At 47.0% G+C, this 13,699-nt stretch overlaps 1 protein-coding gene across 1 annotated transcript in view; it reads left to right on the plus strand.

The window, feature by feature from the left end:
- The window catches only part of LOC148524687 (5-hydroxytryptamine receptor 3A-like), a 96,619-nt gene that overhangs the window by 12,696 nt on the left and 70,224 nt on the right, over positions 1–13,699 (plus strand). The window contains exons 2-3 of the mRNA XM_088471974.1: positions 478–623; positions 11,140–11,184. Coding sequence (XP_088328100.1) covers positions 478–623; positions 11,140–11,184 — 191 coding nt within the window. The remainder of the gene's footprint in view (positions 1–477; positions 624–11,139; positions 11,185–13,699) is intronic.

Here is a 13,699-nt window from a genome sequence, read left to right on the forward strand (position 1 = left end):
TTTCCGTATGCACTATTGTCCTGGCCGCCAGGCTCCGATGCGATGGGTTTCTACCGCATCGCGCTGTTATGAGGGATCGGATCTTTCCCAGCATGCCCATCGGCCGCCGCGTCACTCTGCGCATGCGCAGATGGACTCCCGGGTCATAAGCCCTGAAGTCCAGGGCGCAGCGGAGATTGCAAAGGACAGCTCTTATCGGAAGAGCTGTCCTTTGCTGTACTGATCGCATATGTTAGTGCATATGCGATCAGTACAAATGTGGTGACTGGCGGTAAGTTTTGCACTGTGTTAGTGCATCTCGCCCACTGTGCTGCCATCTTATGAATATCAGTTCAGCCCACAAAATGGATGCCTCTGCGATGCTTAAGCAACAGACACACATTGCTAATACAGTCCTTTTCTCCTGCATTTTAGAAATACTCCAAGTCAGCATACATAGTAAGTTTATTTTATTTTTCTTCTTTCTCTATGTCCTAGGTGTATGCCAATGCCAGCCTAACTGCAGTTTCAGCAAGCTGGTAGATAGTTTGAAATTCCCAAATTCATCTTTTCGGCCAGTGAAGAATTGGAAATCTGTAACCAATGTAACTATTGATCTGACCTTATACACTGTGATAAATCTGGTGAGTTTGTCATGGGGACCTCTGCTACTAAAATGTATTTATATTCAACAAAGTCTTGGCAAATTTTCTGGAATGAAGATCATATAAAATTTAGGATGAGCAGCGGGAGAAGCAGCAGAAAGATAGGGGGGGAGCCAGACAGAACGGGGGGGCATATGATGTGTCCAATGTATTAGTATATATATATATATATATATATATATATATACTGAGAAAGAGGTAAAGAACGGCACTCAGACATGTTATCATGAGCAAAAATGCATTTTTGCTCGTCGTGATAACGTTTACGAGTGGTGTTCTTTAACTCTCTAAAAACAATTACCTGTGGAATTGATCACTGAGGCATGTTGCTATTATGACACAGGCGCACGCTTGGCACTACTTTGTTGATGCACGTGCGGCTACTGCGCACACAATTCACAAACACAGAAAAAATATTATTTTTTTAGCACTTGGGGGGAGCACCCCTGATGGACAGAGCACCCCCTGGACAACACTACAGCACCCCTTTAGGACTGGGACACTGCACAGGACTTTGGAGTGGACACAGCCCCTATGGAGAACTGACTGCACAACACAGTCCAGCCAGCCCCTATGGACTTTGAAGTAGTGGACACAGCCCCTATTAACAACAGCAGCACAGCACAACACAGCCAGCCCCTATGGACTTTGAAGTAGTGGACAACAGCAGCACAGCGCAGCACAGCACAGCACAACACTACTCTGCACTACACAGCCCAGCCAGCCCTAACTCCAACCCTCCCTCTTCACTGTCCACAGCCGAGTGAGAAAATGGCGCCGACGCGGGTACCTTATATAGGTTCCAAAACCCGCGAGACTCGGAAGGCGGGATGATGACGTTTTGCCTCGATTTCAGATCCGAGTCAGGCGGGAAAAGTCGAGCCTGACTCGGATCGGAGAGGCTCGGATTTCAGAAATCCGAACCCGGTCACCCCTAGTTGCTATGATTACTTGAAAGTGTCGGCATAACTCTGGATATATATATATATATATATATATATATATATATATATATATATATATATATACACTTTTGAATGATTTTCCTTTTACTGGTTCATTCATAAAAACATACAGTACAGTACATCAAGTGAATATTATATATCCACGGCTTGGTCAAGTCGTTGCTTCTAGATGTTGTTTCCCCGGACTGCTCCACTCCAAGGGATAAATTTACTAAAGTGAGAGTTTTTAGAAGTGGAGGTGTTGCCCATAGCAACCAATCAGATTCTAGCTATTATCTTCTAGAAGGTGCCAGTTAACTGTTAAGTAAAATCCGATTGTTTCAATAGGCAACATCTCCACTTCTAAAACTCTTACTTTAGTAAATATACCCCCAAGCCTGGTTATCACAATCAAACTGCTCCTTCTGCATCTGTGCCTCATCTGTCATGCAAAGAAGAACAGCACTCTCCACTCTTCTTAAGAAATATTAATGTTTTAATTCACCACATAACATGTAGGCATTTCCATCCACTTTTGGACCTTTGTCAAAAATCCCACAGAAAGATTAAAACAAAAGATACCATCACCACTTACACAGTTATTTAAGCTCTGTGGATGACTAAACCATGCTCTGCACATTGTGTTACATATATAAGTTTACTATCACTTTTATTATGAATCAACATATGTTTTGGCTTTGGGAAACTAGCACTGGGCTTGAAGTAAGATCTCCAGCAGTGTCATTTTGGTTAATGTATTTCTTACAATTTTATGGCTGACATGCCACATAGGGGCCTATTCATCAACACCAAAATAACGGTTTTATGCACATTTTTCTTAATTACCATTTTTTAGTATTCATTAACACACCTAGCACAGGAGACATCACTGATATATCATGGTTAAGTCCATCTGCGTTAATTTCCACACTCCCCATACATTAGTACATTAGTATGGGGATGTAGAAATTAAGCTACTCATCAAATTCCGAAAATTATGTTTGATGGTATTACTATACGCCAGTCTCAGGTGGTGTATAGCGGGTTACACTTACCTGCTATCAGCATGAGCAAGTCCTCCTCGGCTCCCTCCGTCACTCCCTGGTCCCTCCTCCGGCTCCGGTTGCTGCTCTGTGTTCTCCCGGCAAAACACAGTAAAGTTTAAAAAAAAACAGTAAAGTTTTTTAAAAAATAAAATAAAATTTCTTCTCTTCAGCGGGAGGTCGGGGTCCGCGGCTGCAGCCTGTGACAGGCGGCCAGGTAGGTGGGGTAGGAGAGTGGTGGGGGGTTGGGGGGGACACAATTACCACAGCTGTAATCAGTGCTGCACATGCGCAGCTTTTGTGACCTTAACGGCGCATGTGCAACACTGATTACAGCTGCGGTAAGTTAGAGCAGGCAGAGAAAAGTATCTATTTCCCAAAAAAGCTGTCATCGCAAAAATGACAGCTTTTCGGAATAGATAGTTATGGAGAGGAGGAATGATGAATTCCTCCGGTAATTAGGTAGAACTCCATGCGAGTTCTAAACCTCATTACCTCCATCGAATTTTTAGTTATGATGAATAGGCCCCATAATGAGAAGATGTGCTGAAACAGATTGACAATATGAATGCTGAGAAAATGGGATGTCAATGTGTTTTTTGGCTGCTATCCCATTTTCTCAGGATGCAAATTGTCAATGTCTTTAATGGCTTCTATCCCATCTTCAAGTGTCATTGCCTTCTGTTATGAGAAGTCACCACTAAAACGAGTCCAACACTCTGTGGTTTCCTGCAGTTTGATATAGTTTATAACACAAAAGCCCCTACGCCCCATTTTCATCAGTGAGCAGATTTCTCATTAGGCATAGGAGCTGTAGCCTGGGACCCCAGCCATGCAACTAAACTGGCCATCACTGCATATACTTTCATGCTACGACACCATCAAGGTGAAATGTTGGTGCCATGTGTCTAATGTGAATTGAATATGTAATGATGTAATGTGCACATTTTAATACCTGTTGCAACTAGCTGTGGCAACGGGATACAGTCAATATCACGACGGGCGCAATGCCGGCGCTGATATTACCAGCACCGGAATCCCAATGCCTCTCACATTACTGATGCAAAGATCCTGACCGCCGGGATACCGAAGGTAAGTAGCGTGATGGGGAGAGGGTTAGGTTTAGGTGTTTGGGATAGGCACACGAGGGAGGGTTAGCGTTAGGCACTAAGGGGGGAAGGTTAGGTTTAGGGTGCGGGGAGTGGGAGGTTAGGTTCAGGCACTAGGGGGAGGTTAGGGTTAGGCACCAAAGACTGAGGGTTAGGTTAGGGAGAGGGGGAGGGTTATCATATCGAACAACAAGTATCGGTATGTTTGCCCTGTCGGGATGCCAGTTTCGGGATTCTGATAGCAGGGATTTCGACTGCCGGCATCCCATACCCAACCCAGAGTCAATATCTCAGCGGCCTCGATGCCAGCGCTGATATCACTTGCAGCGGATTCCCGACACCTCTCAAAATACCAATGCCGGCATCCCGACAGCTGGGATACCTAAGGTCAGTGGGGAGGATTAAGGTTAAGTTTAGGGGTTAGGGTTAGGCACTAGGGTTAGACTTAGGCACTAAAGAGGGATTTTTAGGGTAGGGAGTGGGAAGGACTACCATACCGAACAACAAGTGATGGTATGCTACTGTAGCCCTGTTGGGATGCCAGTGTCGGGATTCTGACAGCCAGAATGCCGACTGCCGGCATCCCATACCCAACCCATGGCAACTGAACAGCGTCTGGTAATTGTAGCACCAAAGATGTTAAGTCCAAGCTTTGTAAGTTGGGACTAGAGAAACATTGTTTTAAAAATCATTCAAATGTTGAGAAATGTTTTAATGTATTTTAATAAGTTATATTTAATGGTTAGCACTGCTGCGCTAGTGTGCTTAATGTCCAGTACTGCAGGACTGATGGAGGATCGGTCCGGCACTGTACACCAGTTGTTGATATGTATTTTTATAGTATTGATAACATGACTAGGGGGCCTATTTATCATCGGAGGCCGTATTGATCTCGCTGAGAGGGATACTTAAGTATCCAATTCGCAGATGGGGATAGTTTACATCGGAGCAATTCATTATTGCTTCTGTGCGGGGACAGCTGCTGCAAAAAGCAGCTGTTCCCACGGTTACTTCCGTAGCTGCATTACTTACCTCCTCCTCGTCGGCGTGGCTACGCATGCGTGATCCGAGGTCATGCATGCGCATAGCCGACAGGAAGTCTGAGAAGGCGGCAGAGGGATTCGCTCAGATCCCTCTTCGCATCCCTGGAACTCTTTCCCATAGGAAGGAGCGGGGCTACAAGATTAAGCGCAGTCTGAAAATGGCGCTTGTCCTCGTGAACAATCTCTGAAAACTTTCAGTTTTCAGAGTTTGCTGAATATCAGGGGTTCTATCGGACCCCTGATGATGAATGTCCTGGTAACTAAAATATGTGGAAACTAGTGTTTACGCATGGTTACTCGAGCATTTATCGATGATGAATAGGCCCCTAGGTTGCTTATGACATTCTGCCACATGAAATCATATGGTAATTATCCTGCTCTCAGCAACAAACTCTTAGGGGTATATTTACTAAAATGCAGGTTTTTAGAAGTGGATCAGATTTTACTTAACATTAAACGCGGTATCTGCACTAGTACATTAACTTAATGCATATATAAACATTTCCAAACATTAACTTATTCTAATGATAATGATACGGAGACAGATGTGGCGTTTAAACTGGTCGGCCTTTTTTAATTATCATTCCATAACTTAACTATGGTGGCGGCCGAAAGAAACAGCAGCCATCAGAGGTCAGTGACTACCAAATCAGATGACTAGAAAAACTTGCAGAGCGAATTGCCCACTCAGCAAGTCTATAGGTCACATGAGACTCTCCTATAACTTCCAACACATGGTTAGCCAACCAAGGCTTCTGACCCCAGTAGGGACAATCAGCCAATAGCTATATCAAAGGGGAGTGACCTATTAATCAGCTCATTGACTGTCAGGACTGCGACTATTTCAGTACATAAAGATAGACTACTTTTGCCAAAGTTCTATTTTGGTCGTTGGTGGAGATATCCTGCTTGCTGGCATGCTTCTCATTCAGGGAATAGAGTGTTAAAGTGATCATCTGTTTCCCAGGTGTCATCAGGTTGTGGGATTCCTAGATTGCTCATTATTTCAAACCTGATTCCATTTGGGTTACATGTTCTGAAACTTCCTATGGATCACAGACCTCTAGTATAAAGCCTGTCAAGACTGTGTCTCAGTGTCTGTGCAACGTTGCTTTCAGGTCTTTTCTTGGACTCCTGCCAGATCCCCGCTGTGCCTGTGGATTGCTATGGGCTTTGTTATATTCCAGATTAACTTCTTATGCCAGTTATCCGTTACACTACAGAGCCCAGCATTCCTATTGTCTAAGTATTGCTTTTTGCTCCATCATTGTGCTTTCATCATTTTGCTGCACTTTACCTGTTGTCTTTTCGTTCCTGTGGATATTGAACTCATCCTTGTTACAGTTGTCAACTGCACCATAACAGTGTCATCTCCACATCACGGGGCTCAACCCCGCTCCGTACTCTAGCCACACCACAGGGCTCAACCCTGCTACAATCTTCTCCGCATCACGGGGCTCAACCCTGCTCCATACTCTAGACACACTACAGGGCTCAACCCTGCTACAATCTTCTCCGCATCACGGGGCTCAACCACGCTCCGTACTCTAGCCACGTTGCAGGGCTCAACCCTGTTCCAGAATCCCATCGCATCACAGGGTTCAATCCTGCTTCAATCTTCTCTGCATTATGGGGCTCAACTCCGCTACGAACTCTAGCCATGCCGCAGGGCTCAACCCTGTTCTGGAATCTCATCGCCTTACAGGGCTTAACCCTGCTCCGTCTTCACTATACCACAAGGCTCAAGTTTGCTTCATCTCTCACTGCACTATAGGGCTCGGCCCTGCCCCGGAACTATATTATTCTGCAGGGTTCGCTCTGCTCTGGATTTCTAATACTACAGGGTTCTACCCTGTTCAAAGTCCTCAATGCCATCCTGAGGTGTTACCCTCATACTGGACTCGGGGTTCCCTACCACGTTAGTTCTTATATGCATATATATTTGGGGATTCTCTCCTATACTTATTGTTGCATATATGAATCTCTGTGCTGTTTGAGACTTTATATGAGACCTTGCTGATTATAATTCTTTTGTGAATAAATTCTATTTTACTTTTATCCTGTGCTACTGAGTTTCATAGAAAGGCCATTCCTAAAGACCACCCCAGTTTATTGTGCCTAGGAGGCCTGCCTCCCTCCAGAAGTCTCAAGTGTCGGCATCCGTGACAGTGACATTCCTGCTGCAGTTGTTTCCCGTCACATGAGGCACCAACCAAACTAAACCATGTATAACCCTAAAAAACACACTCCAAAAATGGATGAACCGCAACTTCCGTAACATGGACCCCATCTGGCAACATGTAAATAGGAACACCACCATTGCCCCAGCAAAGCCCACGCCTTTCCCATGTATAAAGGTATTGCACACTCACACTAACCCACTGAGCCATCTGAATAGTAACCAAGTAAAGAGAGACCCCAAACTACTTTGTCAACCGTAAATAACTAGGATCTCACAAACACACTGGCAGGCCCAACTGCCCTTCTCAACAGCCAGCAGTAGGGTCTAAGCCCCCTGTACCAATACACCATCTAACACCAGCCAGACAGCCTGTGCTTCTGAACCTAAGAGGGTGAAATCAACCTATGGACAAGCCCCTTACACTAAAATAATGCCCCCTGAAACCAAGATGGCATACATCCCAAAGTCCTCCCGTAACATCCCATCTAAATAAGGGAGACAAAAATCCCTACCCAAGGAGGGAAAGGAGGGGGAAAAAGGGGAAGGGGGGATAACTTGGCCCAAGGTAAGAACCTAAAAAAATCTGCCAGGAGTACCACAGCCAATCAGTCTCCATGGTTCAGGGCAAAATCCCTTGAGGCCCCCACTGATAATGGTGACGAGCACCCAAGTTAATAAATTTAGAAAACTGCCAATGTAAAACAACAAAGAAACTCAGACAGTGACTGGAATAGTGTAAACTAACAACGGACCTACAGTGCACCAACACCACTATCATCGATGCCGGAGGACCACAAGAAAATAAATGTATTCGCCCACCCTGGGAAACGAGGGGTGGGTCACATAAACTTTAGGGAAAGCCTAAACGACAGCATACCACGATGTAACCGAATACAGCATTGAAAGACCCAACAAAAAACTGTGACCAGGGAACCATCAGTATTAACCATGTGTGCTCAACCAGAAACGCCAACCCAGGACCACGCCACCGGGTAAGACCGGGAGTCAACACGGGAAATGAGAAACCCAATGACAGTCGGTTAGGATTTGAACGCAGCAACCCGCACCAATGCAACATCATCAGGCCCTCAGACCATAGCAAATGACTGCAGATACTCTCGAACCCCACTACTAACCTGCTGATGCGACGCTGGAAGAACCAATGAAACTGCTAGATCATGACCAGGGATCCATCAATGCATCAACCATGCGCCCTCAACAGGATAACAGACCACCAAGAGGCCCAGGTCGGTGCAACCTGTCCATCCCAGAGTTAGTACAGGGATGCAGGGAAACCCAACAACCACAACCCAGTTGTTCAGCCTTCAAGCGGCGCAACTTACACAAATCGCATTGGAAATCGGGGAGTGAGGCTCAGAGAAGGTGGGAAACAGACGATTTGCTAATACCCAATAGCCCCAGTACAATAATACTAAATCAATATAGTCCCTCACACACCGGCAGCAAAAACCCAGCCCGAACACGACCCAAGCTGAGTGTGTAACCAATCTCAGCAACTATAGCCCTTAATAAAACGTGACCCGACCACCAGCCAATTAAAGACAAGAGCACGCTGAAGCTGCGCAAACTGCTCCTACGGCAAGTGGTCACCTGAGGACCTCCAACATGAGCCCCAAAGGAGGTAGAGAAGACAACTCGATAGCCGGAACGCCAAACAGGATACCGCGATCCACATCTGAAAAAGAGGAACAGAAGAGAGACCCCCAGGAGAGGGAGTAGCGTCAGAGAAGAAGAAGCAGTAGAGGGAAACAACACATATAATTAAAAACCCTGCGAACACATGCGCACACAACCCTCCAACTTACCGCTGTCGACAGAAAAGGAGACAGGGTGCCCACAATGGAAGGAAGCAGGTTAGCGATGGAACCCAAATGCAATAGCCATGTGGAGCCATGGCAAACAGTGCAGCCACGCATATGGTAACAACTGCACCTGGCCCGCTATCTAACGGAAACAAGGGACACCTGTGTCACGCCCCGCCCCTCACCCCCCGAAGCACCACTGTCACCACAAATACCACCAGTGCAGAGACTCCAGCAGAACGAGAAGAGGGCACCAGGGACAGCAATGCCTTCCAGGAGGCCCGTGCGTAATGGAATTCCCGACCGCAATAAAGGCCGCAAGGTCAACTGTCGACATAGATACCAGTCGCCAGGGGAGAGGAAGGAATACACATAAACCTCAAAATGAGGAGGAGCCCTTGCAAGAAATGGGTAAGCAGGGACCCGTCCCAGGTAACCTGTATAAAATAAGAACTTTGGAGGCGCAAACTGATTTTTAAATCATCTTGCATACAGTGGTATTCCAAACAAATTCAGCTAATAAATATCTTCATCTTCTTGCTTTGACTACCAGTATATCGCTAAATGCTATTATATTCTCTGACTGTCCTGCGGTTGAGCCCAATGCCTCCAAGCTCAAGTCCTCTGCTTGGTACCAAACGCATCTTTGGTTCATAGTAAGTGTCCAATGGGAATTTAGCCGACACCAACCAGGAGGTGTTGCAACAGCATGACGACACATACCCAGAAGTAAGCAGTTCCAGGTGCCAGTATAGAAGCCTGGTTCTAGGTGCTGGAGTAATAGCCTGGGGGAAACAGTTCCAGGTGCTAGAGTAGACGCCTGGTGGTCACAGCAATTTTCCCAACCATGACGTATTGGGAGGAGCAGGAGTTTATTCATGGTGAGAGGAAATCCTGGAGTGGTGCAGTAAGTGATGCTTAAGGAAGGGTTACATCCCCACTATCTTTACCGGCCAGCAGAGTAAGGCCATCTGGTCTTGAAGCCCACACAACTTGGCCGTTTTCACTGGATTGCCATTTGAGCATCGGTGGCATATAAAAGAATCTCACAAAAGCAGCCCCCATAGCGTTCTATGGGAACTACGTAAATGCCTGATTTTCCAAGCACAAGCTCGGCCTGCTGGATGCTTTTGCACAGTGACCCAGTTGGGTCTGAGTCCAGAAGTAAAGTGATTGCATAAGCCATTGCTTTACTTTTTACACTTTGCATATTGATAAATAGCCCTGGTACTCTGGGCCTGATTCAGACCCGCTCTCGAGCGCTATGCGCTCGCAAGTGGGTCGATGGTAGGGCAGTGCGCATGTGCACGACGGAGCCGGCTCCAACGTGCGCATGCGCGAGACCCGGATAGCGACGGGCAAACCGTCGCTCCGGGTCTCGTACCAAAGGGGGCGTGCTGTCGATGTTGAGTGACAGCACGCCCCCTTTGGTGGGCGGGGCGGGGGAGTGGCTGCCCAAACGGAGGCGTTCCCATGTGAACGCCTCCTTTTGGGGGCGGCCCCACTGACATCATGAGTGATGTCAGTGGGAGAGATTTCGGCTCTGTTTGAGCCGAAATCTCTCTGGGGCTTGCGGCAATGAGACCCTACCACAAGGGTCTCGACGCAAGCCCGATGGTCGCGATGGTCTTGACCATCGCGACCATCTTCCTGGCCGCTCGCTATAGCTGTGGGTGGTCACCCACAGCTATGCTAGCGGCCAGGAGGCCGCTCTAAAAAACAAGAAGGCGGCCCTGATTCAGAGCGAGCGCTCTGTCAGAGCGTCCGGCTCTGAATCAGGGCCTCTGTTCAGAGTCTCTGTTGTCTAGGAGACAGGGAGCCCGTCATAGAAACTCTAGCTTATTAAACTACCCTGCAGTGATGCAAGATACAGTAGAACCATGTCCTGTTCATCAGTTACCTACTTTCTCTAAAATATAGATTAGCATGCTGGACTTACAGTCCTTGTACTCATGATCAAGCTTTTTATATATGTATATTGAAGGTTACTATAGCCAAACGGGCTTTTTAAATAAAACCCCTGTACCCATCACTATTGTAGTAGAACCAAACCCAGGCATCAGACTATCACAGATTGGAAAATACCTACCGCTGCTAATGTCAGTAAGAGATAAATGACAGCCTGAGGAATTGAATCACTATAAAAAGAAGCTGAGTGGACACAGCTTCTTGCTTTTCCATTATCATTTGTTTTTATAAAGCATGTAAAGTTATACAAGTAGTTCATGTTTTCATCAAATACTTTTGCAATATTACTTCCGTTCTTGAACACCATGCAATTAGGGTTAATAATGAGGAAAACCATCCTAATATACAATCAATTAATACTTTACTACTCTTCTGTTTTTCAGGACACAAGCTTGCAAACCTTGACCACATTAATCTGGTTTGACATGGTAAGATAAATAGATTATCACAATACACTTACTTTTGTCAACCAACGGCATGTAAACTCTAGTGTTCATTTTGCATGTTGAAAATTATCAGGAATCTGCACGTACAAAGGCATTTAAGGGGCAGGGATGGCCCCATTTTCTGGGAGTGGCAAGGCCAGAGGCTGCATCCACAGACGCAGTTTCCTGGCCTCACAAGCCAGCCAGCCTGCTTAAGCTGAGGCTTTCTCAGCTGGCCGGCACCGTCCACTATCGCAACAAATGGTTGCGAATGGACCTTGGTCACTGTGCTGGGATTACAAATGCAGCAGGGGGTGCCAGACACAGGGCCGTAACCAGGGTGGTGTGACCTGTGCCATGGCCTTTCAATTTTCTGTTTATTATCATGCTCACTTGTAGCTTCCTCTTCTTTTTGGCCCTTTTTCGGGTGCGTGTCTTATGTCCCTATTGGAAAAATTGGGGGGGGGGGGGGGGGGGCACCAATGCTCTTTCTGGCACCAAAAAGTCTAGTTACAGCTCTGGTCAGACATCTCCTGCCCCATTTGCATATTTGCAAGGACGGAATTGTAAGCTGCTTGCATGCAGCTTTGCAATTCCATCCTGTGCTGAATCACCTCCATAGTGCTTGGATATTCTAGTGACACAAGAAAAGACACAAACAGATTTCCCCAAGATTCAAGAAAAATAGGAAAGGGTTGCTTACTAAGGGGTCTATTTACTAATAATTGCGGAACTGTCACAATTATTATCTATCCATATTGCAAGGGATATTTTCATTTTTAAGGCAGTGGTTGCACAATGTCAGCTTCCGGAGACAGCTGCGGGCTACAAGAGAGAGATTAAAAAGATCTCTCTCCTGCTCCTGGAGCCTTCATAGGCTCAATGCAGTTTACACCATCTGAAGATGGTGTAAACTACCAGGGGCCAAACTTCGAAAAGCTTTGGTGTTCTAGTTTGGTACATAGGGGTCAGATCATAGTCCACATTGATAATAATGGGGACTGGGATCTGCAGTGCTAATTAGATGAGACATCGCCTGCATTGATCCATTAGTACATAGCTATAGTAGAAACTGCAGTTTCTGCATAATTTTATGTAAAAAACAGCTTGATACATAGGCCCCTAAGTGTTTGCTCACACGGGATGCCAGGATGCTGGCGGAAGGGTTGCCAGACGTCAGTGTACCGACGCTGGAATCCTGACGCCTGTCAGAATGCCTATGCCAGCATCCTGAAGGAATCACGATACCGACATCGGCATCCTGACCGACGGCATCCTGAAGGTAAGTATGCGGGTTAGGGTTAGGCCGGGAATGGGGGGCTTAGGTTTAGGGACCTGCCGGGGTGGGTTAGGGTTAGGTACCGACCAGGGAGGGTTAGGGTTAGGCTGCAGGGAGAGGGGATTAGGATTAGGCACCACTGGGGGGAGGTTAGGGTTCGGCACCACCCAGGGAGGGTTAGGTTTAGGGTGCAAGAAGGGGGAGTTAAGTTTAGGCACCACCGAGGAGAGGTTAGGGTTATGCACCACCAGGGGGAGGTTAGGGGTAGGCACCACCGGGGGAGAGGGTTAGTGGGGAAGAGGGGGAGGGTTAGACTACTTACCCCTGTCGGGATCTTCAACGTTGGGATGCCGCTGTCGGTCTTCTGACTGCCAGCATCTCATCGGGCATTCGGCTGACTGGATGAAGGGTGCAAGATGGGCTGCTGTTGCCGGCGTTTAAACGCTGTGGCAACGGCAATTCGCACCCTTCGCCTGCAATTGAAATCCCCCCTGAGTTCCGTCACCTCCAATGGTAGGTGGAACTAGTTCCCCCTCTGCCACGTCCCTGAATAGAAGTCTTACAGACAGAGTACCACTGTCTGGTGGTGGCCGCCTCCCCATCCTCAGTTTCCAGCTGCATGTTCCTCCTCCTCCGCCCGCAACCTGCCCCTCCCTGTCACTTTGTGGCCTTCCGTCGGAGATACAGGGGCAGGGAGCTGCTGCTAGGGGAACCCGGGGGGAATAAGCTTCTGGTGGGAGAGGAGACGCAGGGGCAGGCAGCTGCTGGTGAGGGACACAAGGGGGTAAGCTGGAGGGACACGGGGTGGTGTTGGAGTAAAGAGACAGGAATGGGGGGCTGATGCTTGTGAAACACAGGAAGATGGTGCTGAAGAGATGGTGTAACTTTTTTTTTCTTTTTAAGCGACCTAACATTGTAGACTCAGCTGATGGCAGGAGTGCTAAAAAAACATCTAAAATGTATTTCACACTCATAGCCACAAAGTTTCTAGCCCCCAGGCCCCCTGGTATTTACTTTAAAGTTGCCTATATACAGTGTGTGTGTAAAGATCAGTCTTCACATTGTTCTGGCCTCTCAGAGTTGCTCCGCCTAATGTGTGTGTGTGGGAAGGGGGGGGGGAGGTAGGCAGCAGGGGAGATGAGTTACACCACCTCTCTAGGACCACTTTAAGCCTTGGGTGTATATAAAACATAAATGCATTCCATGTTAAGATTTGGGTCCCAATTCCAAGATATCTCA

This window comes from Taudactylus pleione, unplaced genomic scaffold, assembly GCF_031769625.1.
Source record: "Taudactylus pleione unplaced genomic scaffold, aTauple2 ptg000117l, whole genome shotgun sequence".
NCBI classification, from domain to species: domain Eukaryota; kingdom Metazoa; phylum Chordata; class Amphibia; order Anura; family Myobatrachidae; genus Taudactylus; species Taudactylus pleione.